Genomic DNA, 27,835 nt, shown 5'->3' with positions numbered 1-27,835 from the left:
GGGATTGAGCCCTGTGTTGGGCTCCCTGCTCAGTGGGGAGCCTGCTTCTGCTTCTCCCTCTCCCTCTGCCCCTCAGCCCCACTCATGTTCTATCTCTCTCTTTCAAATAAATAAATAAACGAATACAATATTAAAATAAATAAGTATATACATACATAATAAAATAATGAGGATGTACCATCCAAACAAAGAATTAAACTAAGAAAGAAAAAGACCTAGGTTACAGGAAATAGGACTTCAGCACAATATCTGAGACCTTCAGGTAGTTCAGTTTTGCTGAAGCATAACATGCAAGGTGAGGGTCATGGTAGGGGTTCCCACTCCAGTTCCCCACCTACATTGACTGAGGTCAAGAGAGAATCCTGCTAGCTTGCTGACACTCTCACCACCACCACGCCAGCCTTAATTCCTGATAACTTGAATATCTACATACAGGATACTTCTAGTCCCCTGGCCTCAGTTTCTTGAGCTCCCCTCTTCTAATGACTCTGTCCTCCACCCCACCCCAGTCGCTCATTTTCATGGTCTTACCCTAGACCTCATTATTACCAGTAACAGGAATCTTCCCATGCCTGAGTCACCATCTGTATCTTTTCCTTGCCTTCCCCCCCAAGATCTCCTCCCCCAGCCTCAAGATTAGTTGATGAGCATGCACCCCATTTCACTGAGGAAATAGCAGCAGTCAGCAGGGAGCTCCCATAAGCTCCCACTACTGCCTGTCCGGCCTACCTGCCTCTGTTCTGTTTGCATGTTCTTCCCTCCTGTTCTCTGTCAGCTCACTGTAGAGACTCCACCCTAACTGGGTGTGGCCTAGGTGTGGGGTCTTGAAATGCTTCCCAGATGATTTTTAATGTACATCCAACATTGAAAGCTGCTACTGCAGAAGAGTAGCCCATGCTTTCCCCCTTTACCTACTCTAGGAGATTGTTCGAGAAGTCATTCTCTCTCTCCCAGCTTTGTTGATTTTTTTCCCCCTCTACTGGCTCTTTCTCACCAGCTACAAACATGCTGCCAACTGCCCCAGTTTAAGGAAAACTTTTCAACCTCATTTTTTCCTCCAACTACTGCCCCACTTCTCTACTCCCCTTCATAGCAAACATTCTCTAAAGGGTTGTCTGTACTTGTGCCTGTAATTTCTTTTCTCCCATTTGCTCTCCAGGCTTTGTCCCAGGGACCGGCCAAAGCTGTTGTCTAGTTCACTGATGGCTTCTTCACTGCTGTAGTCAATGGCCAATCCCCAGCCTTCAGCTTTAGTGGCCTTCGGCAACATCTGACACAACTCATTCCTTTTTCCCTAGAATGCTTTCTTGACTTGGCTTCCAGGATACCACATTCTTCCTGTCTTCCTCCTAACTCGTGATGGATACATCTCAGCATCCTTTCCTGGCTTCACTTTATATTTGAGACCTTAACACTGAAATGCTCCAAGGCTCAGGATTTGGACCTCCTCATTCTCTCAGGGCACTCATCCAGTCTCACAGCATTAATGCTATCTAAATGTTGACTCCTAAATGTATATTTCCAGCCTACACTCCAGAATCCTACATCCAAATGCCACCTTGACATCTCTTCTTGAATGTCTAATTTATCACATCCAAAATGGAGCTCCTGATCTTTTCTTCAAACATGCTCCTCCCAGCCTTTCCCGTGTGAGTAAATGGCAGCTCCATGTTTCCAGCCAGGCTCAGGCCCAATCCTTGAACCCTTCATGACTCCTTTCTTTCTTTCCCGCCATGATCATTCTGAAAACAAATGCCCTTGGCTCTGCTTTCAGGATATACCCAGAATGCAACCATTCCTCACCATCTTTACTGCTACTTTGTGTTCGAACCTGCCATGGCCTATCACCTGCAGTAGCCTCCTAGCTGGCCTCATTGCTTTGGGCTCACCCCTTACAGTGTTTGCTCAGCATGGCAGACATATTGGTCTATCATGTCTGTCCTTTCTCAAATCCTCCTCCTTCCCGTCTCATTCAGAATAAGGCACAAAGTCCTCAAAATAGCCTACAGGGCCCTGCACATGGAGGGTCCACCGCACTCTGCCCATATACACAGATGCTGTTACCTCTATGACCTCAGAGCCTCCAGCTACATTGCAGCTCCTGTAACACATCAGGCCTGTAAATCCAGGGACTTTGCACTTGGTGTTCTCTCCTCCCCCCTCATGGCAAACCTCTCATCTCCCTTTTCTGCTTTTTTTTTTTAATTAAAAAAAAAATTCAAGTAAGCTCTGTGACCAATGTGGGGCTTGAACTCACAACTCCAAGATCAAGAGTCTTATGTTCTACCAACTGAGCCAGCCAGATACCCCTAAACTTTTTATTTTGAGATAATTGTGTATTCCCGTGGAGTTGTAAGCAATAATACTCTCAGTAAACGCTCTGTGTATTCCTCACCCGGTTTTCCCCAATAATAATATCTTGCAAAACTATAGTGCAGTATCACCACTAGGATAGCATTGTAGGGTTGTATTAGTTACCCGTGGCTACTGCAACAATTGTTACTGTAACACCCAACTGGGTGGCTTAAAACAGTAATTTGTTCTCCAACCGTTCTGGAAGCCAGAATTTCTAAATCAAGACATAAGCAGAGCCCTACTCCCTCCAGAGGCTCTAGGGGAGAATTTGTTCCTTGCTTTTGCCAGCTTCTGGCGGCTGGTCTGTCACATCTTTCTCTGCTCCATCTTCTCATCACTTTCTCCTGTGTGTGCATGTGCAATCTCCGGCCTCTCGCTTATAAGGCCACTTGTGATGGCATTTAGAGCCCACAGGGATAATCCAGGATAATCTCATCTCAAGATCCTTAATCTAACTGCCTCTGCAAAGACCTTTTTCCAAATAAGGTAACACTCACGGATTCTGGGCATCAGGATATGGACATACCTTTGGGAGCCAGCAGCCGAGTAGCCTATCAGTGAAGATGTGGCACATTTCCATCATCGTGGAACTCCTCAAATTGTCTTTTAGGTGTTGAATTTTGCCAAATGCTTTTTCTGCATCAATTAATGTGTCTGTGATTTTTCTCCTTTAGCTAGTTAATATGGTAGATTACATTGTTTAATCTCTGAATATCCAACCAGCCTTAGAGGCCTGGAATGAACATCCCACATATTTTTCTTACCCGGTCTGTCCTTCCCATTTGAAGTTCCAGTGCGGAGAAACCTTTTGGTTCATTCTATTCATTGCTGTGCTCCAGTACCTAAAACAATGCCAGGCATGTAGTAAGCACTCAGTACCTATCTGATGAGGGGATTAAAAAACAGTAGAGAGATGAAGGGAATTCACACAATAATATTGAAAGGAAATTCCAGGATAACAGCTGAGGGCAACCAGGCCAGACAGGAATAGATGGGAGGGCTCTAGGAGAGCCTGTAGAATCTGAATGCCCTGAGAGAGATAGATTTAGATAGTCTGCAGAGACTTGAGGTTGATTTTATAAGTATGTAGAAAACTAATGAAACAAGCAAATAATAATTTATTTAAAAGGAGATGATTAGGGCAGCCTGGGTGGCTCAGCAGTTTGGTGCCGCTTGCACTCCCAGGTGTGATCCTGGAGACCTGGGATCGAGTCCCATGTCGGGCTCCCTGCATGGAGCCTGCTTCTCCCTCTGCCTGTGTCTCTGCCTCTCTCTCTCTCTCTCTCTCTGTGTGTGTGTATCTCTATGAATAAATAAACAAAATCTTTTTTAAAAAAAAAGGAGATGATTATTGGATGAGCACTGGGTGTTATACTATATGCTGGCAAATTGAACCTCAATAAAAAGAAAAAAAAGAGATGATTATTACCATGGTACATCCTTTCAATGCAATATGGTTCTAAAAAGAAATGAGCTATCAAGGTGCTAGAAGATATGAACAGAAACCTTTTTTTTTTTTTTTTTGAACAGAAACCTTAAAAGCATATTGCTCCGTGAAAGAAGCAGGTCTGAAATGGATACATACTGTATGCTTCCCACTGTATGGCATTCTGGCAAAGATAAAACTATGGAGATCAGGGGTTGTGGTGAGGGAGAGAGGTATAGACAGAGCAGTGAGATTATTCTGTATGATACCATAGTGGTAGATACATCATTATACATTTGTCCAAATCCATAGACTGTCCAACAAGGAAAGTGAACCCCAATGTCGGCTGTGGACTTTGGGTGATAACGACGTATCAATGTGGGTTCACTGATTGTAACAAGCGTACCTTTCTGGTAGTGTACCATTTCTGTAGTAGGGGAGATTGGGGGTGGGGAGCAGGGATATATGGGAATTCTCTGTACTTTCTACACAGTTTTACTGTAAAACTAAAACTGCTCTAAAAAAACAGTCTATTTTAAAAAGGCTAATTATGAATTCAAGGGAAAACAAAAGTTGTCCAAGAAAGGAAGAGTGTTCACAGTTCACTACATGGCTCAACCAGGACCAGACCCAAGTTTTATGAGGCCTGAAATGTAAACAGGATATTTTGAAGTGGGCAGGGCAGGAGGACTCTTTAAGAAAAGAAAAACACCAGGGACACCACTCAGCCGTTGAGCATCTGCCTTCTGTTCAGGGCGTGATCCCGGGATCCGGGATCGAGTCCCATATTGGGCTCCTTGCAGGAAGCCTGCTTCTCCCTCTGCCTGTGTCTTTGCCTCTGTGTGTGTGTGTGTGTTTGTGTGTGTGTGTGTGTGTGTGTGTGTGAGATGAATGAATAAATAAAATCTTAAAAAGAAAAGAAAAGAAAAACATCCGATCAGAAATAAATCTGACTAAATCTCAGAGCAATTTCTGGAATCTTTGCACCTTCCTTGTTCTGATCTGAGGGTATGGAAGCCAGTGAATGGGGAAGGGGGACTGAATCCTAAAAAGCTGTGAGAAGAGCCAGGGAGTTCCAGGACATACAGTAGTCCTTTGCTGGCATCCATGGGACTCAGGACAAAGCCTACACTCTTGAGCAAGCATTCTAGACCCCCTACCAGACATGCTCCTTTGCAGCCTTGGCTTTTAGCTCACCAGGCTTATGGATCAGTCCAGTGCACAGGCACAGGCTGGTACTCAGGCTGCTCCCTGACTGGCAGGCCCTCTTCTCCCTTGCTGGTCACAGTAACTACTGGATGGCTCATCCACACTCAGCACCCTGGCTGCTATTCCATGAAATGTACACCTATCCTCCAGTTTCTGCCCTGCTCCCCCCAGAGATGCCTGCAGGGACAGGAAAAAGCCCAAAAGACATAAATTTGAATCCCGGTTCAGACATGTCTCTGGATCTCCCTAAGCTTCATGTTTTTTCCTATGTAAATGTGAATAATTCTTTCTTTCTTGCAGGGCTGTTGGAAAACCAGACACCCCATAGAGTGCCAGATATGTGGTAAGAAAAGGAAACACCATTTCTTTCTGCTAGAATTCTTTTATTTATTTTTGATTCTTTTATTTAGTTATTTCTAATTGAGATATAATTGACATATGACATTCTATTAGTTTCAGTTGTACCATGTAATGATTTACTATATTGCAGAAATGACCAGTACAATAAGTCTAGTTAACGATCACCTCATATAGTTACAAAAAAATTTGGGGGGGTGGCATCTGGGTGGCTCACTTGCTGAGTGTCTGCCTTTATCTCAGGTCATGATCCTGAGGTCCTGGGATTGAGTTCCCCGCAAGGAGCCTGCTTCTCCCTCTGCCTGTGTCTCTGCCTCTCTTTCTGTGTCTCTCGTGAATAAATAAACAAAATCTTAAAATTTTTTTTTCTTGAGGTAAGAACTTTTAAGATTGACTCACAACAACTTTCAAATATGTCATACTACATTATTAACTGTAGTCACCATGCTGCACATTATATCCCCTATTTTTATTTATTTTAACTGCAGTAAAATACATATAAGATTTACCATCTTAACCACGTGTAAGTGTATAGTTCTGTGGTATTATGTCCATTCACCTTGTGCAACCATCACCACCACCCATCTCCAGAACTCTTCATTTTGCAAAACAGAAACTCTGTCCCCATGAAACACTAATTCCCCTTCCCCGTCTCCAACCTTGCTCCCCTTTTACTTTCTGGACCTCCAGCACTGGGACTGGCCTCTGTGATTGTACTTCATCCCTTCTACCTGACATGGTGAGTTGTTTATATGTATTAATCCCCCATCCAGTCAAGAGCTGTCTCATTCATCCCTGCCCACAGAGCCTGGTACAGGGCTGGGCACACCATAAAACAAGCTTGAGGCAGAAATACAAAACAAGTGAAAGAAATTAACTGATACAGAGCCCCATACAGGTTCATGATCAAAGGCACATAGATTTGTGGTCTGATTTATAAAGTGGGTGCTCAGTATAATTTGAAAATATAAATGATGATATGAGTGATTTTTGTAAAACTTTTCCTTCTAAATTAAAAAGCTAAAAAGAATACACAGTGGAAAGTAAGTCTCCCTCTACCTGTCCCACCCTCCAGCTCCTCATCAGAGGCCAGTTCCTTTTGTACCCTTCCAGAGGACCGTGTGTATATGCACACGCACACACATGCTTTAGCATGCTTTACACACTGTTCTGTGCATCTTGCTTTTTTCATGCATCTTATCTGTGAGATCCTGCTCTATCAGTGTATAGAGTGCTTCCCCATTGTTTGATAGCATTCACGGAATGATGTATTTATCATGTCACCTGTTTATGCTGTCTCTTATCACCTGTTTACACCTGTCACACAATTTATTTAATCTGTCACCGATTGGCAAACATTTAGGCATTTCCAAATTCTTGCTACACAAGCAGTGGTGCAGAGAACAACACCGGGCCTCACAAATGAGTGAATTTCGGCCCTTCCCTCTGGCCTTGCCCAACCCTGCCCCTGGCTCAGCCTAACCCCTGGCCTCCCAGGTCTCTACTGCCAGCCCCTTCTGCAGCCATAGCCTGTCTGCATGGAGCCTCCTCCAAACTCTGGCTGGGCCTTCCTCTGCACCAGGCACAAGCCGGGCTGACAAACCCCAGTCCCACCCTCCTGAGCTCACAGTCCAGAAGGAAAGAGGGACAAGGGATCAGTGACTTAAAAACAAGGTATTACTCCTAGGATAGAGACGTGCTGCCCCACCCACCTGGAAAGTCATAAAGGAGGGCCTGGGGCTTAACCTTAGATAACTTTATCCCTGATGGACAGACTGTGAGTGGGAGGAGGGAGAAGGCTGTGGGGTGTGGGTACAGGATCAGAAGAGGGGGGACTGCCCAGCTGGCCCTTCTGCTTGTCCCCTCTGGCCAGACCTAGGCCAGCACTCAGCCTGCCTGCTTGGTGCTGCCCCTACTTCTGTCCTGGCTGCCTGGTCTCCCTCTGGGGGCCCTCTGCAGACCCCCCCCCCACCCCACCAACAACCCCCTCATGTTGGGATTGGGCCTCTCGCCTCACTTTCAGAATGAATCTCTTGTCCTATCAGAAGGGCTTATTCTGGGCAGCCCTGGTGGCTCAGCGGTTTAGTGCCACCTTTGGCCCAGGGCGAGATCCTGAAGTCCCGGAATCAAGTCCCTCATCAGGCTCCCTGCATGGAACCTGCTTCTCCCTCTCCCTCTGCCTGTGTCTCTGCCTCTGCCTCTCTCTGTGTGTCTCTCATGAGTAAATAAAATCTTAAAAAAAATCTTATTCTGCCAAGTTAATAACTGGTGTTGGTAGGAGGGGGAAGGGGAGGGGGCAAGAGGGTGTGAACTGCCTCTAAATAGACTCCTCTCTGCCCAGAGGAGTGAAGCTCTGGCATTGACCTGGGCACCAGGGTCTGGGTCATGGGAAGTTTTATCCAGACAGCTTTCCATGCCCTCCCCTGCCCCCCAGGCCACTGAGCAAATCCTCCCCCCACCTCAAAATACCCACTATGCCTCTCCTCCCCCTTCATTTCCAAGAAATGAAGCCTGTGGCTCTTAACAAGAGTCCCTTGTTAAGAGATAAATGTACCTAGGAAGGACGGTGTCGAGCTGTTAGCAGGGACCCTGGCTCCCTTCCTCAGAAGGGACACAGGAATATATTTGATCTAGAGCATTAAGTAAGCAAATTTAGGTAAAAAGGCCACAGGGGGTCCTCTGAGTGGCCAAAGGTCTGAGGTATTCTGTGGAAGGGCCCTGAAAATAGAATGGCAGGTGCTGAAAGAGGGTAGGCAGGATTGAGTATGTCTTCCCAGGGCTGAGCTGGAGTGTTTCTGTCTGGTTTATTATTATTATTTTTTATTTTTTAAAGTTACAGTCTTTTTTTTAAGATTTTATTTATTTATTCATGAGACACACACACACACAGAGAGAGAGAGAGAGAGAGAGAGAGAAGCAGGCTCCATGCAGGAGCCTGATGTGGGACTCGATCCTAGGACTCCAGGATCACCCCCTGGGCTGAAGGCAGATGTTTAACCGCTGAGCCACCCAGGCGTCCCTTTCTGTCTGGTTTAATGTCAACATGTGTTAAAGGGCCGTAAGTAACATTATTCACAGTGGCAAAAAAAAAAAAAAAAAAAAAAGTGGCAGCAGCCCAATTGTCCATGGACAGATGAATGGATAAACAAACTGTAGTTGATTTATACATTGTATACATCCATACACTAGAATCTCATTCATCCTGAAAAGGAAGTGTTGACACCTGCTACAAGCGGATGAACCTAGAGGACATTATTCCCAGCGAACTAAGCCAATCACAAAAGGGCAAATACCGCATGAGTATATTTTATATGAGGTACCTAGAGTAATCAAATTCATAAAAACAGAAAGAGCAGTGGGTGCCCAAGGTCTAGGGGGAGAGGAGAATCCTTCAATGGGTAGAGTTTCAGTTTTCTAAGATGAAAAAGTTCTTGAGATTGTCCACACAACCAGGTATACCCTTACAGTGTTGAATCGTACACCTGAAACTGGTTAAGATGGCGAATTTTGTGTTATGTGTTGTTGAACACAGAAAAAAATTAAGTAATAAAAGTAAAATATAATGACCCCCCCCCCAAAAAAAAGAAAGTGGAGATGGAAAAGCCTCCAAGTCGGGTCATGTCAGGCCCAGGCAGTGTTTGGTGCCCAGGACCCTCAAATGCCCATGCGGGATGGGGCTAGGCTAGGCATCTGGGGCACAGGCGAGAATCTGAAGGGGCAGGACTCCGCCAACCTGGACACCTGTCACAGCTCTGGCTCAGGGGCTGCTGGGACCCTGCCCCCAAAGTCCTCACCTGCTGGCTCCTCCGTGTGGAGCCTCCCACTCCCTCTGGATCATGCTTAAGGCTCTCTGAGGCTCATGCCTTTTAGCAGGTAAGGGTTGAGCCCCCACTGTATGCCAGGCACTGTGCCAGCTGCTCCTGGGGGTGGGAGGGGGATGCCCAGGGGACCCCAAAGAGTGACCAGAGTAGGCTCACATGACTGCATGTGGGGCAAGGGCTTGTGCATAAAGGTAGGAGGAGGTGTCCTGGCTCTGAACCTGGAGTGGAATGGAATGGAACCCCCCCCCCCCCAAGGCTGTGTTTGTGCAAATGCCTGTGTGGTCCAGAGCGGGTCATGTCTGCGGTCCCTTAGGATGCCCTGACAGTCTGTGTGAATCGGTGGGGGCAGAGGTGCACCTACAGACCCGAGGCCCCTGTGTGCACAAGCTGGGGAGCACAATGCGAGTGGCCAGCGCGGGCGGCGACGCTCCCAGAGCGGAGACCGCGCGCTCGGACGGCTGGGGCGATGCTGCCTGCTCTGATCCCTAACTCATTATTAAGCTTCTCGCTCTTTACAGACGCTCCCTGCGCCTCCCCCGCTCCGGGCTGCAGCGGCGCAGGCGCCAGGCCGAGCCGAGCGCCGAGCGGGGAGCGGGCGGCCGTGCTCCGGGCCGGGGTCCCGGGGGAGCAGGTGAGCGACCCGCGCCGCGCGGCCCCCAGGCCCTTGCGGAGACGCCGCCCGGCCGCGCTGCGCCGGCGCCCCCGCCTTCCCCGCCTGGCAGTGCCCGTCCTGCCTCTGTTGGCATCATCCCTCCTTCCCCTGCCTGGCATCCCTCCTCCCCCCTGCCTGGTATCTCCTCTGCTCCCGCCTGCCTGGCATCCCTCTCCTGCCTGCCTGGCATCCTCCTCCCCCCTGTCTGGCATCTCCCCCTGTCTGACATCCCCCTCCGCCCCCCTGGCCTCTCCCGTACTCCTCCCTGCCTGGCATCTCTCTGGTCGCCCCAGTGCCTGACATCCCTCCTCCCCCCTGCCTGGCATCTTCCTTCTCACCCCTTGCTGGCACCTTCCTCTTACCTGGCACTTCCCCTTACCTGGCACCCCCTCCTCCCTGCCTGGCATCTTCATCCCCTCCTCCTCTCCGGATCTCTCCCCCACTCCTGACTCTCTTCCTCCCCCCGCCCCCGCACATCCCCCACCCTCAGCCTGGTACCTCTTCCTCCTGCCCCCTTTCCTGCACCTCTTCCATGGCTGACAGGCTCCCCCCTACCTCCTCTCTGATACTTCCCCCTGCTCATCTTTGCCTGGCATCTTTCCCTCCTTCCCCTACCTGGTACCTCCCCATCCTCCCTCCACCTGCATTTCCCCTCCTTCCCTTTGCCTGGCACTCTCCTGCCTGGTACCTTCCTCTCCTCCCTCATGTCTGGCACCTTCCCTCCTCCCTGATTGCCTTGCACCTACTCCTCCCCATCGCCTGCCACCTCCTCCTGCCTAGCGTGTTCCCATCCTGCTCCTGCCTGGCATCCTCTCCCTCCTACCCACTCCTCTGCCTGGCACCTCCCCTCCTCCCCATGCCTGGCACCTCCCCTCCTCCCCCTGCCTGGCACCTCCCCTCCTCCCCCTGCCTGGCACCTCCCCCCCACCCATCCTGCCTGGCACCTTCCCTCCTTCTCCTGCCTGGCACCTTCCCTGTCTCCACCTGGCACCCTCCTGCCTGGACACCTCTCTCCCATTCAGGTTGCCTCTCTGTTTTCAGCCTCCCTGCAGAGCTCCTCCCCTCAGCACCCCTGGGCTGGTAACCTCTCCCCTCTTAGCATCTTCCACCTCTCATTGCCAGCCCTGCCTCCTCACGCTTTTTGGAGTTGCCTCCTGGCCAACACCACCTATGTGTGACCCCGAACCACTCTTATACTTGTAGCACCACCTGGTCCTCATCCCCCACACTTCACCTGCCCAAGGACTCCACTCCTGGGCTGGGTCCTGACCCCAGCCTGTGGCTCTGCTGCTCACACAGGAGGGTGAAACCACGAAGGCCGTGCACTCAGGGAGGGGCTGGCGTGAGCAGAGTGGGCACATTAGGAACTGGCCTACTCCACCTGCCTGCCACCAGTGGGACTCCCTCAGGTGTCCCTGGGCTCCAGAAGCCATCCAAGACCATCCGGCTCCAGGGCTGTGCCCTGTACCTCCAATGCCCAGGTCCCCCTCCCCTCCCCTGCCTACTGCCTCCTCTCCCAGATTTGCCTCCCCTGCCGGGCCTGGGTGCTATGCTCTCTGTCCTTCCAGCTCAGACCTGCCACCTGGTCTCTGCTGGCTGCTTCCTGCTCTCACCCCACTCCCACCCTGTGCTCCCCTGCAGCCCTAGCTGGCCCTTGCCCGTCCCCTCCATGCCCATCCCATTCTACACACCTCCTGTTCTCTTTCTCAGACCTCCTTGTCACCGAGTTTGGTCCACCCAGCCAGCCCCCTCAGGCTCCCTTTCCTCCCTAGCCCTTAGAGGTCCATTTGGACTCTGCCTGTGGGACTCTGGGTCTGGCCCGCCCCTCCCACCACCCTCTTCTTTCAGATTCTCCTCACAATGGCCCTTGGTGCTACAGGTGCAGTGGGCTTTGGGCCCGGGCACCCAGGGGGCACTGGATGACTCCCCTGCTGCAGGACCCCGCCACCTATGACGCCAGGCCTTCAGCACCCACCCGCCGTGGTACAGGTAGGCGCTGCCCCCCAAACCCGGGAGCAGGAGCCCTGGGACCCCGCTGAAAGGTGCTGGCCCTCGGCCCTCTGCCCTGAGCCAGACCAACAACAGTACTTCTTCTCATCCCCTCCGCTGCTACTGGGGCCATCCCCTACTTCCTACCCACCTTGCTGCTGGGGCCATCTCCCCATCCCCCACTAGTAAGACTCCCCTACCCACTGCTGCTGGGGCCATCCCCCACTGCTGGGGCCATCACCCCATCATCCCACTCCCTATCCCTCCTTCTGGGGCCATCCCCACCTCCTATACCCCCTGATGGGGCCACATCCAAACCCTGCTGACATCTTCCACCCTTGCATCACCTCTTCTGAGTGCCCCTCTCATCCTGCCTCCCTGGGTCCTCCCCATGAAAGCCAATCTGAACCAGGAACCAGCAAGCCTGAAAGCAGTGTTTGGTTCAGGTGAAAATGCTCTGGGGCTCTGAGTTCATTTTCTCCCCACTCACAGACATCCAGACACATGCCCCCTCTAGCTTCACCTGTGTGTGTGCACATGTGCACACTGTAGGCATACAGGTGCTCTCTGCTAGCTGGGGGGAGCCTGCAGATGCCTAACACAACTTGGACTCTAGAAACTTAGCCCCAAACATGCCTTGGCAAACCTCTAGGAGCCTTCCAGAACCCAGGCGATGGTTTGTTCTTGGCAGGAGGGGGAGGTGGTAGCATCCTGTTGCATGGGCTCTGGGGGGGCCAACCCCGTGTTGCCACTGGGCAGGTCTCAGACTCAGAGGTGCTCCAGGTCCTTCGTATGGGAGCTAGACCTTCCTGAGTGCGAGGAGCTTGGCCTGGCTTGTACCATATCAGTGCCCCTGGTCCAGGGGGGAGCCCCGAGGCCCAGGGTGGAGAGGCTGCCTGCCCGAGAGCCCCCGTACAGCTGTGGGAAAGGGCAGGAGCTGGGTCTGAGGCCTGCATTCTGGTCTGCGTTCCGCCTCCCCAGCCTCCCCAGTGGGAGTCTCCTGTGACAGGCCGGGGGCTGGGGGGCCATGAGGTGTGAGGGACTGAGCCCCTGACCTCAAGACCCGCAGTCCAGCAGAGGGACAGACTTAGGAGAGCCCCCAGGGAGCACCACAGCAGACAGTCCAGGCCCCAGGGCTCTGAGGGGAGAAGCCTTGGAAGGAGCAGCATGCTGAGGGCTTTCAGAGGACGAGGGGCTGGGTGAAATGAGGGTGGCTGTCTCAGCTGCTCCTCCCTCAGCAGGGCAGAGGAACTCACTGCCCTGCCTGAGCTGTTGGGAAGGCCAGGGCCGCCCCATTCTCCTCCCTGCCACCCGTGGCACTGGCTGATGCCTCAGGCAGAATGGTGCTGTGGCCAGCTTTGGGGGAGCCTGGCGCTGTCACCTGATGCTGGTCCAGGTGGAAGCAAATGCAATGCTTTGCAGGACAGTCAAGGCCCCAAACAAAGGTCTTGCCCTTTGCCCCACATCCTAACTGCTGCCTCAGGTTAAGTGTGGACCTGCTTGTTCCCCGGCTTGCAGGGGTTGGTTTTTACAGTGCAGAATCCTAAAGAAAAGGTGGTGTGCTTTCTGGGCAACTCTCAGTTTTCGCGTGTCTGAGGGTGGAGGCTTGCCCAGCAACTGGGGTCCCTGGGAGGTACACTGGAGCCAGGGACCCCACGTGTGAGACCTTGTAAATTGTGGCTGATTTGGGGGATACTGAGCTCGGTCGTAACCTGGCTGCCCAGCAGCAGTAGGTCGGTGCCCTGGGTTGTTCCAGACCCTGCCTGAAGGAGTGATCACCCCAAAGATTGGGCAGCGGAGGCAGGGAGGTGTGAGAAGCTGGGGGTAGAGGTGGGGGGTGGGGTTTGGAGGCTCAGCGGGTGGTGGGTATGTCCTAGTGACACCTGGTGAATTGAGTGAATTGAGTGTCCATCCTGAGGTTCCTGGGACCCTCTCCATCTGACGGAGTTCTGATGGAGTATATGGTGAGGTGCCAGGGGTGCTGGTGAGGTTTCTGGCATCTTGTTTTAGAGCTGCATTAACATGAAATTGGGCTTCCTTCAGCATGTGCAGTCCCAGGCATGGAGCCGGCTTTGACGCTTGGCGGCTTGGGCACGTGCTGTCATTTGGATGCTGACAGGCCCTGTGCTAGCGTCTAGACAGCGTGGTGGCTCGAGCCCAGGCGTGCAGCAGCTGGAGGCTGTCTTCGCCCTGCGAGCTGGCAGTGTGATTGCAAGTGAGAGCTCGTTATTAGTGAGCGCTAAGTGGTGGAGGTAATGAGCTGGAGGTGTCACCAGGAGGGGGTGTCACGGGAAGAGGCGTCAGGAGGTGTCACGAGAGAAGGCTGTGTTGCAGACACGTGGGATGAGTGAATGGCCCTCGGATTGGGCTGGATCCTGAGCCCTCTTGGATGACCGCACCATGGGTGTCACCGTGCTCCTGGTGGGCACTCAGCTGCCAAATGCCTGGTAGGGGGCTGTGGCCGTGGCCCCGGTGCCCCGTGCTGGCAAGGGGTGTACAGACCCTTGGGTCCCTGGTGAGAACCCTGAGGGAGAGTGGTTGCTCACTTCAGCCTGGCCCGCCTCTTGATTTGATTCCCAAGCTGTGAAACCAATTTCTTTGTTACCTAAACTTACTTCCAGGAAATTTGAGAATGTGTCTTATGAGCATGTGTCCCGCTCATGCCTTTCCTGGAATTTACAAACTTGGATCGTCTCCCATGTCAACCTTCTTTCCAGACCGAAGAACATTCCGGGGCCCGAAGCGAGGAGCAGTGTACTGTGGGGAGGGAGAAAAGCAAAGACAGGAAGACACAGGAAGATGTGCTTGTGACCCAACCTCTCTCCTGACAGGGTCCAGAGGGAGGGGCACTTTGCAAAGACGGGTGTAGTGAGGAAGTCAGGACATCGGGGAAAACAGGTGGCAGCCAAGGGTGATGCTAGTGCATAAAACACAAACCCTGAGGCCCCAAGGGCCCTGAGACCCCTGAGAAGTCTCTCCTGTGTGATGACATTGAGGGTGGGACACTGGGTGACAGAACTAGGCAGTGTCCCCGACAATACCATGGGTTTCCTCGGCCAAGGCAAAGAGCAACCCCATAGTACACACAGCCATGTATAAATATTGCTGGTCATGGTCAATGACAAGAGAAAAGTTAGAAGGGCTAGATGAAGACGTCGCCTTCAGGAAACGCTCTACGTGTTAATAGTCACAACAACATCTTTGAGAGCTAGCAGGCAGCAGGAAGGTCTATTTAAAATTGAGAATTCAGTACAGAGTCACATTCTTGGGGAATGGTAATACCCTGGTAGGAATGTAGATACCCCAACTAGCACATCTGAGTGTGGGTATAGGGTGGGACCAGTCACAGTGGGTTCTCAGTGGGTCGTGAACCCATTGAGAAGTAGGCACGTGTGTCAGGGACATGTCAGCTTCATTACAGGGCCAGCCAGACTTGAACCTGAGGCCTGGATATAGCAGAGACTCTATACCCTAACTTGGGGTTGCTAATCTGGGTCCTGAGAACAGGTTGAAAGGGGGTCCCTCCTGCCAGCAGACAGAGCCACAAGGTCACGGCAGGCTGCAGGGACCAGCCCTGATGTGACCACCCCTTTGGCCCCAGACCCAGGAGAGGAACTTGTCCTGTGGATGTCAGACCCCCCACCTCAGCAGGCAGAGAACCCCTCCCATGGGGTGGGAAAGGTGGCAAGATTATTCCAGAGTCTTCGCTCCAGAGGAGCAGAGTAGAAATCTCCCCGTGAACACATGAGGAAGAGAGCACAGGGTCCCCTGCATGGTGGAGGTGGGGCTGGCCTTCTTGCCAATGGCGACACAGAAGCTCAAGCCCAGACCTGGGCGTGACATTTGACCACCCCTCTTCCTTCTCCTCCCATTGGAACAATCATCTCTTCCTTTTTTTTTTTTTTTTCATCTCTTCCTTTTATTTGATTTTATTTCCTAGACACATCTCAGTTTCATCCGCTTATGCCTCATGTCACCACCCTAGGCATGCCGCTGTCGGCTTCTGCCTGGACTGCTAGGGTAGCCACCCAAGGGGTGCCTCACTCTCAGTATGGGCCCCTCCTCCCAACCCCACCCCCCTGGCATAGTCAGGGTTTCTGCAAGACGGACCTGATCTCTTCTGTCTTCTGTTTCCTCGAGGGCTTCAAGCGCCTGCCCTCATTCAGGGCCCTCCCTCATGCTGTTCCCTTTGCCTGCAACACACTTCCAGCTCCCTTCACCTGCCTAAATCTGCCCCTCCATCAAGACTTGACTTAAATGCCATTTCCTCAGGGACACTTTCTCCTTACCCTGATTAGGTATAAAGTCTCACCTTCTTATATCTTATAGCATGTACCAAAAATTTAAATATTTCATTTTAGTGCTCCTGAAAGGCACAGACTGCATCTGTCTTGTTCAGCACAATATGGAAAAATATTTTGTGAATGAAAGAGGTGGGGGGTGGGGATGGAAGGAGGTGGCTCTGACAGCTGATCTTAGGAGGACCCTCAGGAGCATCTGGGTAGCTCAGTTGGTTAAGCATCCAACTCTTGATTTCAGCTCGGGTCATGACCTCAGGGTCGTGGGATCCAGCCCCACGTCGGACTCTGTGCTGTGTGTGGAGCCCACTCAGGATTCTCTCTCTCCCTCTCCCTCTGTCCCTCCCCTGCTCTCTCACTTGCTCTCTCTTGAAGCATGGAAGGAAGGAAGGAAAGAAGGAAGGAAGGAAGGAAGGAAGGAAGGAAGGAAGGAAGGAAGGACGGACAATCCTGAGATACCTTTGTACTGTTGGCCCTGCCCTCTCTACACCCCTACAACCCAAGGGTGGGCCTTTTTTGTCTTTCCACCTTGACCTGCTGACACCTGAGCTGCTCTTGGTCCATGCCTGGGCATCAGTCCCTTTCCAAAAGGACCTATTCACCATATTCATAGACATTCCTTCCATATTTAGTTCTTTTTAAAAATATATTTATTTATTTGAGAGAGAGAGAGTTGGGGGGGAAGGGCAGGGAGTGGAGGTGGCAATGGGAGCAGAGGGAGAGAGAGAATCTTAAGCAGACTCCCCACCGAGCACAGAGCCTGACACAGAGCTTGATCCCTCCAACCCTGAGATCATGACCTGAGCCAAAATCAAGAGTCAGATGCTTAACTGACTGAGCCATCCAGGCGCCCCATCTTTAGTTGTTCTTGTGGTGAGGAGAATCTTCCTTCCTGTGACCCTGGTCTTGCCCTCTGGAGTTACAGAGAATAAACCCCATCTGCTTCCATGGCATCTGACTGCCTCCAGACATGTGGCAGCAGTTGTCCATACTCCCTGGGCCGCTCTCAAGAACATTCAGGTCTGGCTTCCTCACATGTCCCTTACCTGGGGGCCTGTGCAGGCTGCTCACGACCTTGGTGCCCCTGGGAGGGCTGGAGGCCAGTGGGGCTGCCCGGTGCTGTGAGACAGACTTTGGGGCTCCCAGGTGTCCATGGGAAGGTCGGCTCTGGCCCTTACCTGCAAGGCAGATGTGGGAAGAGGCACCTGGTCCTCTGGGCCTCCGTGTCCCATCTGTAAGGTGGTATTTGATGCCCCTTCTATAAAGATCCAGTGGGGGAAAAAAAAAAGATCTAGTGGGAAGCTAAGTATTGAGCACTTAGCTCAACATCCAGCAGGTGATGAACGCCAGAGTGCCCCTTGTCACCTGGTGGGTTAATATGGGATGCTCAATGCTACCGTCCACACTGCCATGTCCAGGTGTCATCTATAGACCCTGTTTCCATGTCACCCTGGGTTCTGGGCCCAGCTTCCACCCTCACCCCCGCCATTCCACTGTTGCCCCATAAAGGCCTTAGAGTCTGCAAGAAGCCCCTAGGCCTCCTCCCCTTGCTGAGGACTCCATTTTCCTTGCTCCCACGTCCTGAACTCGGGTGCAGAGTTACCTAGTTCACTTCCCCGCCAGCAGCCCTCCCGCAGCCTGATGCCAGCTGCACATCTAAGGGCCCTGCCTTCCTTGCCTTTAATAAAGTTTTGAGTTGGAAATAGAAAGTCAGCTGGCAGGAAAAAAAAAAGAAAAGAAAAGAAAAGAAAGCCGGCAGAGTGGAGGAGAGAGTCCCATGGTACCCAGGCTGTGAGCAGATCGGATCTGGATCCGAATCTGGTGTCAGCAGTGGAACTACAGCAGGAGCCCTGGTGGGTGGATGGGCTGGCTTGCAGGAGGGGCCCCAGCAGCCCAGTGGCCAGAGGAGAGGGAGGAGAGGCTGAACTCCGGCTCTGTCCACAGACCCCACCCTAGCCCACCCAGCAGGAAACATTGTTTTGCTTTTGTGCCTCAGTTCCCTCTTTGACCCTCTACCACCCCACCACCATCTTAGGATGGCCTCTTCCTTCGGGAGAAAACCCTCTTAGAAATCCTGTCAAAGGGCAGCTCTGGTGGCTCAGTGGTTTAGCGCCACCTTCAGCCCAGAGTGTGATCCTGGAGTCCTGGGATCGAGTCCCACATTGGGCTCCCTGCATGGAGCCTGCTTCTCCCTCTGCCTGGGTCTCTGCCTCTCTCTCTCTCTCAATGTCTCTCATGAATAAATAAATAAAATCTTAAAAAAAAAAAACCCCTGTCAAAAAATGCCCATGTTGGGTGGACTGCAGCCCCACTTGTCCAGACTCCCCTCCCCCACGCCCTCGGTTCCAGGTTCCACCTCTCACTTCTTCAGCAGCCCTGAGACTCCAGAGCAGCCCCCTCATCCCCCACCCTGGGACGGAGAAGAGCCAGGCAGGCCCCGGGCAGAAGAATAGCAACCAGTGTTGACTGAGAGCTTATGGCAAGTTTTAGGAACGGTTTTAAGAACCTGTCATGGTTTAGCTGATTTATCCTCACCACAAGGCTATGGGGTAAATGCCAGTATTATCACCATCACTTTCAAGATGAGAAACTGAAACAGAGAGAGGTTGAGTGACTCCCCAATGGTTACCACATCCAGCCCTCAGAGGTGTGCAGTGACCCAAACCACAGCGGCCCTCAAAGAGGCAAAGTGGCCAGCCCTCTCCACAGGTGCAGGCCAGCCCCTTGTACCCCAGCACCTAGGCCCAAGGTCAAAGGCTAGTTGACTTGGTGCTCAAAGCTCACATCATCATTTATATTCATTGCTGGGCCCCCAGGGCTTTAGAGTTTGCAACCCCCCAAATGAAGGGTGTGATAAATCAGAGAGGTCCTGCTGCTTCACCATGTACAGCCCCTCCTCGATTCCATCACATTGTTTCCAAGTGTATCTGGCTTGTGTTGCCAGATTTCCACGTTGTTTTTTTTTTTTAAGAGATGGAAATCAGGCTTTTTACGTGAAATCTCTCAATTTTTAAGAATTTTATTTTATTTTTAAAGATTTTATTTATTTATTCATGAGAGACAGAGAGAGAGAGACAGAGACAGGCAGAGGGAGAAGCAGGCTCCCTGCAGGGAGCCCGATGTGGGACTCTATCCCAGGACCCCAGGATCACGACCTGAGCCAAAGGCAGATGCTCAGCCGCTGAGCCACCCAGGTATCCCTCATCAGTGAATTTTAAACAGAATGCTAAGATTCTTGTCAAAATTGAGGTTCCTCGCCCAGGTTGAGATGGGGATTCCAGTGATGTGCTGCTAATAGGAGGGACTGGAGGTAGAATCCTCCGTTGTCAAATCCCCCTCAAAGTTTGAGTTTTATTTTATTTTTTAAAAGACTTTATTTATTTATTCATGAGAGACACACACAGAGAGAGGCAGAGACACAGGCAGAGGGGAGAAGCAGGTTCCATGCAGGGAGCCCGACGTGGGACTCAATCCCGGATCCTAGGATCATGCCCTGAGCCAAAGGCAGAAGCTGAACTACTGAGCCACCCAGGTGTCCCAAAGCTTGAGTTTTAAACCCAGAGCAGTGGCTGGTGAGGCAATTCAGGTCACCTTTGACAACCAATGATGGGGGCGGGGGATGCAGTTTGATGACAAGCTGAAAAGAACAGTGATCTTGAGGTCAAAACATGGAAGTTTGAGTCCCATCTTGGACACCACCAGTTCCCTGTCTGGCTCTGACAGAGTCAATCATTAACCTCATGTTCCTCATCTTGAAAATGGGCATAATAACATTCAGCCCTTTAACTTCCTGGGATGTTGAAGGAACCACATTAAATAATGCATCCTGCTCTATTTTGGAGGCTACGAAGCTCCATAAAGATGTATGTGCTACTTCGGAGGTGTTTGACAAAGCCTCTCCTAGTATCTCGAGCGTGACACATAAACGTGGGCTGGATGCAGTGGCGTGCTGGTAAATATTTAACAACTGGCTCTTGACAGGGTGGGAAGGGGGAGCTGAAATCTGATTTGTATTATTTGCCAGTCTCCATGGTATAAATACTCCTACCATGGCTGATTTTAAACTACCAACATCTCTGGATGTTACTACGATCGAGTAAATTGGCTGCCAACTGGAGACTAAGCCCAAAGGTTGTAGGTTGTCTGGAGAGAGGGCTTTGTCTGTCTGTCTGCCTTTTCCAGTACATTCAGCATCCACTTGGATGAAGAGAGGTCATGCTCGTGGATCTGTGATGGACGCGCAGCTGGTAAGGATGGCAAATATATCAGATCACCGAGCTGAGATTCAAAAGATCTCAAGCTAGAATGATGGGCTGATTCCTACGAGATGAATATTGACAGGAATAAGTAAAAGTATCCGTTCTTGAGGCCAAATAGGCGACTTTAGATGGAGGGGACAGGAGGCACGTTTCAGCACAGAGTACACAGAGAATTGAGGTTTTAATCGCTGGCGAGTTCACTAAAAGTCCAAATTGGAATGGGATGTTTAGCAAGGAGTGATATGCTACTAACAGTGATGACTACGTTTGGGCCCCTGTGACTTACAGAGAATTCCCACGTGCGTCCCCTCAGTACTGTTTTGCTGTTCACAGTAAGCCAGGGATAGAGATGGAGTGGTGGCATGTGCCCATTTTAAAGATAGGCAGACTGAGGCTTAGAGAGGTTGACACAACTTGGCCCTTTTGTACTGTCAACCAGTGAGGGAAAAAAGGCTCAAAATCAGGTGTTCTGGCCCCAGGTTTTGCCCTGTGTTTTCTCCTAAGCCTGTTGTTCTGAGTGCTGTGCTTTTGGAGGCTCCGGGCAGACTGGGGATGTGAGGGGGCAGGCTGGTAGCACCTGGACTGGCAGGCAGGTCACATGAAGACCAACACAGGAGTAGAGAAAGCAGGGTTGAGGGGGATGGGTTAGTTTCCTAAGGCTGCCAAGGTGTCAGCTGGGGTTTGGGTTCCTTCTGAGGCTGTGAGGGAAGATCTGCCCCAGGCCTCTCGCTCCGTGGCTTGCAAGTCAGCTCAGACGGTCTTTCCCAAGTTGCATGTCTCTCCTCTGTGTGTATCTGTCCCTGTGTCCTGATTTCTTCTATTTTATGACACCAGTCATATTGGATTAGGGTCACCATAAGAACCTCATTTTAACTTGATTACCTTTGTAAGGACCCCATCTCTTAGTAGGAACACATTCTGAGGAAGAGGGATTAGGACTCCCTCCCAACAAATGAATTCAGACAGGGAGACACAATTCAAGCCCTGCTGGGGATGGTGTGTGTGGGGGGGAACTGTGAGGGCGCCTTCAGAATTTGGAGCATGTCTTATGGAGGAGGAGGAATATGAGCTCTAGGGGGCCAGAACCTCTAGGAGGTGACCCAGGCTCATGCCTACCACAGGAAGAACCGAGGTCCCCACTGCCACTGAGTCGTCCCTGGGGCCCCTTGGCCACTGGGACACCAGCTCCTCACCCGGCTGTAGGGGTTGCGGAGCCAGAGGGAGGCCTCGAGCCCTCTGTTCCCACAGGTCCCAGGCATTCGCCAGTGTGCACCAGTAAAGCCTCCCAGCTGGCTGCACCGCTGCCACTGCTCTTCGCTAGCTGCACCTGCCCCATCTGCCAGAGTTTGGGCACAGCTCCTCGGGATGCCCCCAGCCATGGCTGTAGCTGCTGGCTCCTCCACAAGGCCCACCCCTCTGAAGAGGTAGCTGCTGGGGGCTGAGTGCCTCTTTTCCCCATAAAGAAGCCCAGAGTTCCAGAATGGGGTGCACGGCGCCTGCACCCCTCTCCCCCTGCCAGAGCAGCAGCTGTCTTGGGGCAGGATCTGACGTGAGCCTCCCACCATCTCCTTGCCTTCCACCCCACGTGTCCCTATCCAGTCCTCAAATTCATGGTGTCCCGTGGGGCTGAGGCTGTGTCTAGGGGGTGGGTGAGCAGCCCTTCACACTGGGGCTGCCCCAGAGCATCACCCACCTATGGCCTGTGGCTAGGACCACATGGTCTGGAAGGAGGCATGCACTAAGGGAGTTCTTTGGAAGCTTCTGTGTCTCGGTGAAGTGAAAAGCCAGGGCCTCAGCTGGGAATGAGGAGGGAGATGAGGAGTTGGTGGCTGAAGGGGAGCAAATGTGAAAACTCGTGTAGGGAGCAGAGTGGGAAAGAGTGTGCGTGGATCCCTACTTTGCACAGTAGGTGCTCACTAAACATGTGTCAGGACGGGACAGCAGGGGAGTAAGGGGACAGGTGCGGGAGGAGGCCCTGCTTCCTCCAGATGCCCCCAGCAGCAGCTCCTGAACCTCATTTTCTCTCTTGGCCCAACGGTTCTTCTTATATGTGAGTCCAGTTGCTTTGCCACTTCTGGTGGCCCCTGGATGTCTTCCTTCCCTCATTTCCTGCGGTCCTGACCAAGTTTCTGAGATGCCTGCACAGGCTTCCCATGTAAGACCACCCCGAGTACCAATGCCACTTGCCACACTCAAGGAAGTTTCCAGTGGTTGGGGAAGAACCCAGACTCCGTGAGGGCTCCCAGAGCCACTGTAATTAGACACTATGAATAATTAATTGCCAGGCTGACCCCTCAGTGGTACCCTCCATGGTACATCTGACTGTCCCACAGCTGGGGGCTCTGAGGGCCTCCTGTTGTCATCAGTCCTAGGTGGGGATTGTTTGACAGCAGGACCACCAGGACCCAGAGCAGAAGGCAGGGAAGTGGCAGCCTGAGGCTCAGGTGGGCTTAGCATCAAGAAGCTAGTAGCAACAGTGACTGTTATGACTTCATTATAATCCTCACATTTACCCGTGAGTCAGGTGGAGGGCGCTGTCTTGAGGGCAGGGAGGATGAGCCTTGGACAGGTAAAGTAACTTGTGCAGAGTCATGAGCTGAGCGTGAAGCCAGGACCATCAGACTCTAGACCTGTGGTTCTCCACCCAGGGCAAGTGCACCCTCCAGGGACAAAGGACAGTGTTGGGAGATATTTTTGTTTGTCACACTGCAAGGGGAGGTGTGAGGGGCATGCTGGTAGAATTTTCTGGATAGAGGCCAGGGATGCTACCGACATCGAACGATATGTAAGACAGCCCCCACAAATAAAGAATTATCCAGCCCCAAAGGTCAGAGACTCTAAGGCTGGGAAGTCCTGTTCTGAAGTCTAAGCTCAGAGTCATCCCACTGTGGTTCCTGCAGAGACCCCACCCAGGGCAGTGGATTCAGGGCCTGGGGGAGGATGGGACCCCAGAAGACTGGAGTAATGGGTAAGCCAGGAAGGCCTCATTGTCACAGCCCTGTCCCAAGACAGACTAGGTTGCCGTGGCCAAACCAAAAGCCCCAATCTGGGAGCAAGGGCAGGGGGTCAGGGCTACCTGAGAGGAGCTACCTGGAGGGGGTTCATTATGGGATGGCGGGCACCTGCTGGCCTTATTTACAAAGGATTGTGGAATCAGGGGCTGGGCACCAAGCAGGTCCTGAGACCATCCTCCTCTATCTTCTCCCTACTGCCTGCCCCCTGGTGAATCTTCATGAGGCCTCTTGGCCATCACTACAGGTCTTTGAACCCAGAAGAAAAGAGTAAAGAGGGCATTGTGTGGGGACACCAGAGAGGCTGAGCCCAGCCCTGACTGTGAAATCCTTGATCATAGACCAGCTCAAAGACCATCTCCTGGCAAGCCCACACATTTTTTGCCCTGTTCCCCCAGGAAATCTACAGTCCTCCACACACAGATGGAGTCTTTAGGCTAAGTTAGACCCTCTGAGTCCAGACCTATGGTCACCCAGTGGCACCAGGAAAGGGCAAGGTGGCACTGGGGCTGCCCCAGAGCATCACCCACCTATGGCCTGTGGCTAGGACCACATGGTCTGGAAGGAGGCATGCACTAAGGGAGTTCTTTGGAAGCTTCTGTGTCTCCATGAAGTGAAAAGCCAGGGCCTCAGCTGGGAATGAGGAGGGAGATGAGGAGTTGGTGGCTGAAGGGGAGCAAATGTGAAAACTCGTGTAGGGAGCAGAGCGGGAAAGAGTGTGCATGGAGGAGGGACGGCTGGGCAGCATGGGGCCAGTTGAAGTTGGTGCTCCTGAGCAGTGAGACCCCATTGGGGTGGTTAGTTGTCTCTTTCCAGCCACATTCAGGTGCTAGGTACAGGGGAGAAGTTGGTGAAGTTGGATTTAACTTCTAAGTAAGAGAGTCAAGAATGTATGCAAAGCAGGGGAAATGGTGAATTTTATGTTATGTGTGCTTTATCATTATTTTTAAAAAGATTTTTATTTATTTATTTGAGTGAGAAAGAGCATGCACCAACAGTGGGGAGGGGTGGAGGGAAGAGAAGAAGCAGACTCCCCACCCAAGCAGGGAGCCTAAAGGCAGAGCTTGATCCAGAGACCCTGGGATCATGACCTGAGCTCAAGGCAGACATGTGACCAACGGAGCCACCCAAGTGCCCCATTATAATATTTTTTTAAAAGAATCATACGTGACGGTGTAGTTGTGATGAGGGGTGAGGGTCAGAGAAATGGACCAGAGGGTCTGGTGGAGTCACAGGCTCTGGGGATCTGGGAACTGGACGGAGTGAGCTGGAAGGAAAGGAGATGGTGGTCAGAGGGAGGTGCTCAAGGGGCTGCAGTTGCTAGAATGAGAAGGCCCAAGAAGAGGTGGCCCTGGAGCAAGTGGCTGGGGGAAGGTGGAGGATCTCCAGAGAGAGGTGGCCAAGGAACCAGAGATCCGAGGTGTGGGAAGGATCATCCATGCAGATCCCGAAAGGCAGCAAGAAGAGGACAGGCATCAGTGAGTGTCCTCGAGTATCAGGGAGTGACAGTGAGCCAGGGTCTAGAACCCTCAAGAAATGGGCACCGGATGTGGGGCTAAAGTGCAGAGCCAGGGCTCTGGAAGCAGCAGCAAGGGGCAGAGAGGGTCCCTACCCCACCTCGAGGCCTGTGGCAGGATTGCTCTGAGAAAAATACTGCCACCGTCAGTGGTGGTTTCTGGAGGGCTTCTCTCACAAGAAGGCAAAAAGGATGTTCACAGAAGTGGCCAAGCATATTGGAAATTTTATTTTTGACAGACCACACAGTAGCAGGGCTCAGGTTGGGAGCTGGGAGAGGAAGAGAGGCCTCACAGAGCCTTAGGAAGCTGAAGATGAAGCAGAGGGGAGTCCAGGGCCTTCTGTGGGGCCTGACACAATCGGGGGGGATTACACAGTGACAGGAAGGCAGGTACACTCAAGACAGACCATGGAGAGAGATGGAGTGTCGTGTTAGGAGGGGAGGGGCAGGGCTCTCTCTCCCCCATCCATGCAGTGTGATGGTGCCCTCACCCTGTGGGCAGGGCAGGGCCCACCCTTGACTCCAAATGGAACCAAAGATATCTGGTAGACCAGGTTCATGTGATGCTTCCATACATGTTTTATCTGTACATCCCACTGCCAGCTGACATTTGGTTTAATTTCCCTGAAACATTCTTCAAGGAAATGTACACAAATTTTTTCTTTGGCTCATTTTTCTTGACTCAGGTAACATCCCAGACCTCAGAATACAGTGGTCAGCAGAAATCCCTCTGACCACCTGGTCAGAGTAGGGGCTGAGGCCTCAGGAGCCTCCCAGGATGAGGGGGAGGACATTAAGCCACCAGGAGACTGTCCTGACACTGGTCATGAGGGAGCACTGAGCTATGGGAGAGAAGAGAGGAATCAGAGGTGCTGGGATGGTGCTCTTTTCTGCCAAGAAAAAGGCAGGCCAGGGCCTGGGAACCATGGGGTACAAGCAGGGCAGGAGTGATGGCTTCAGCCAGATAGAGGGCATTGTGGGGTACGTGGGTTTCCCAGCCCCTGGGGTTGGGCACCTAGGAGGAAGGTAGGTGGTGAGCAGGAGAGGCTTGCTGTTCCTTGGAGTCTTGACAGCCTGTGATTCCTGAAACCACGGATCCCTTGTTTTCGCCCCTGAATCTAGGTAGACAGGCGGTGTTGGTCCAGAGGGAGATGGGTGGGGAGCAAGGATGGTTCTGTGGGATCTCTCCCTGCCACTGCACCTGGCAGAGCTGTGCCTGTGGCCCACTCCCTAGGCTGTAGGACAGGAGCTGGGGCATTTAGAGCACACCTCAGGATCCCATATAAATACCTCCCATAGACCACCCCCATCCTGGCCAAAATGGGAAGCCGGCCAGTGTGGCTCCTTTTTGCTCAATGCTGTAAGCTCTTGGGTGTGGACGGCTTTGGGAGGCCATCTCATTGATGGCGGCATGAGGGGAGAGTGCAAAGCTGCTACAAATCCAAAATGTGCTGCCCCTCTGGGCTGGGGGGGTTCTTAGGCCCCCAGTGAGCCAGCTCTTCATGCCTCTTACCAGTGTATGTGAGGTGTAGGTGAGGGGCCAGGGAGGGGATACAGAGCACCCCATCAGACTGAAGAAACCCACACAGAACAGGAGAGGAAGGATTAACTCATTCCACTAACCTTTATCATACCCCTGCTTGCTGAGCAGGATGCTGGGGACCCCCGGGCGAGGCCTTACCCTGCCTCCAGGAGGCTGACTGTACAGTGATGAAGGCTCACCTGGAGTGTAAGTGACAGGGACCAGCCTTCACCTTGGGTTAGCAACACCCCTTCAATGGTGTGGGCCTATTTCCCTAGGTCTCTGTCTCCCTCTCCTTCCCACCGTGTCTGCCTTGGTTCCTGCCTTCTGGAATCCTTGGATTTCAGGGCAGGAAGGCCCTAGGATCATCTGGCTACACCCCTCCTTTTATGCCTAAGAAAGCTGGGGGCCAGGGAGATACAGCCACTTGCCCAAGGTCACACAATTATTTTGGTGTCCTGGTTTATCTCGGTGTTTCACTTCTTTCTCTCATATTTGTCTTTCTTGTGTGTGTTTGCAAAACTGACACAGAAAGGCAAAGTCACACAAAGAGACAGACGGCCCCCTTGCTAGTAGCAGAGGGTGTCCAGGCACAGAAACATTCTCTCACAAAGAGGGAGGGACCCCTCGCTGCTTTGGCCTGGGAGGGGTAGTGGGGGGAGCCAGGAGGAGGAAGAGGACTATGCCCTGATGTCCTGTCTGCTGGCTGGAGGTAGCCCCTCACCAGAGGTGGGAGGGTTAAGGTGCACACTCTCTTCCATCCATCTCTGGGGACCGGGCCTGGCCCCAAGGTCTAGCTGGGGTTCCCTGGGACCTGGGATTTAGGCCAGGCAGATGGACTGGGTCAGAGCTGCCTCTGGACCCCTGGCCTGCCCCGGGGTTTGGTGACCAAAGGAGAAGTTGGGGGCTGCACTTAGCGATGGGCTTTAAGGAAGAAATCAGAGGTCCTCAGCCTGAGAGCTCCAGGTGGTCTCACCGGCTCTGCCTCTCTTGTCTCTCTGTCTCTCTCACAAACACACGCGCTGACGCCCCAGTCGATGAGGGTGATTTCATTTCGCTAAGGAAAGCTTTACTGCCCGGGCTAGACGGAAAGGGGGGCAGCGGAAAGAGGTCTCTCCCCTGAGTCTGGCTTCCTTTGTTCCTCCCTCGCGTCCTCCCTCTCCCCTTCCCGGCTTCCCTCCTCTCCTCCTGGCCTCCTTCTTCCATGCTCTCTACCCCCCCTCCCCGCCCCCCTTCCCCCCAACCCCAGAGCTGGGTCCCCGCAACAGGACCTCGCCGAAGGCGGGGAGGGGGGAAGGCGGGCTCGGGCCTCAGCCTCCATGGCCGTCTTCCCGCAGGGAAGGAGTTAAGTCTCTCCGCTGCATCCCTCCTCCCTCCTCCGCCTCCCCCGCCGCCACCGAGTCCTGCAGCTAGGCCCTGG

General features: G+C 52.4%; 1 protein-coding gene across 3 annotated transcripts in view; it reads left to right on the top strand.

The window, feature by feature from the left end:
* The first annotated feature begins 9,665 nt into the window (after positions 1 to 9,665).
* SMARCD3 (SWI/SNF related BAF chromatin remodeling complex subunit D3) overlaps positions 9,666 to 27,835 on the top strand; it is a 31,181-nt gene continuing 13,011 nt past the window's right edge. For 2 of the 3 annotated variants that reach the window (XM_072763150.1, XM_072763148.1), the window contains exons 1-2: positions 9,666 to 9,799; positions 11,700 to 11,809. In XM_072763150.1, the coding sequence (XP_072619251.1) occupies positions 11,771 to 11,809 (39 nt within the window). In that variant the 5' untranslated portion in view covers positions 9,666 to 9,799; positions 11,700 to 11,770. Of the gene's footprint in view, positions 9,800 to 11,668; positions 11,810 to 27,835 lie in introns of all 3 variants that reach the window. The other variant, XM_072763147.1, reaches the window with a different exon arrangement.

This window comes from Vulpes vulpes, chromosome 7 (assembly GCF_048418805.1).
Source record: "Vulpes vulpes isolate BD-2025 chromosome 7, VulVul3, whole genome shotgun sequence".
Taxonomy (NCBI): Eukaryota; Metazoa; Chordata; class Mammalia; order Carnivora; family Canidae; genus Vulpes; species Vulpes vulpes.
The sequence above is the reverse complement of the archived record's forward strand: the minus strand, read 5'-3'. Positions and strand labels throughout refer to the sequence as shown.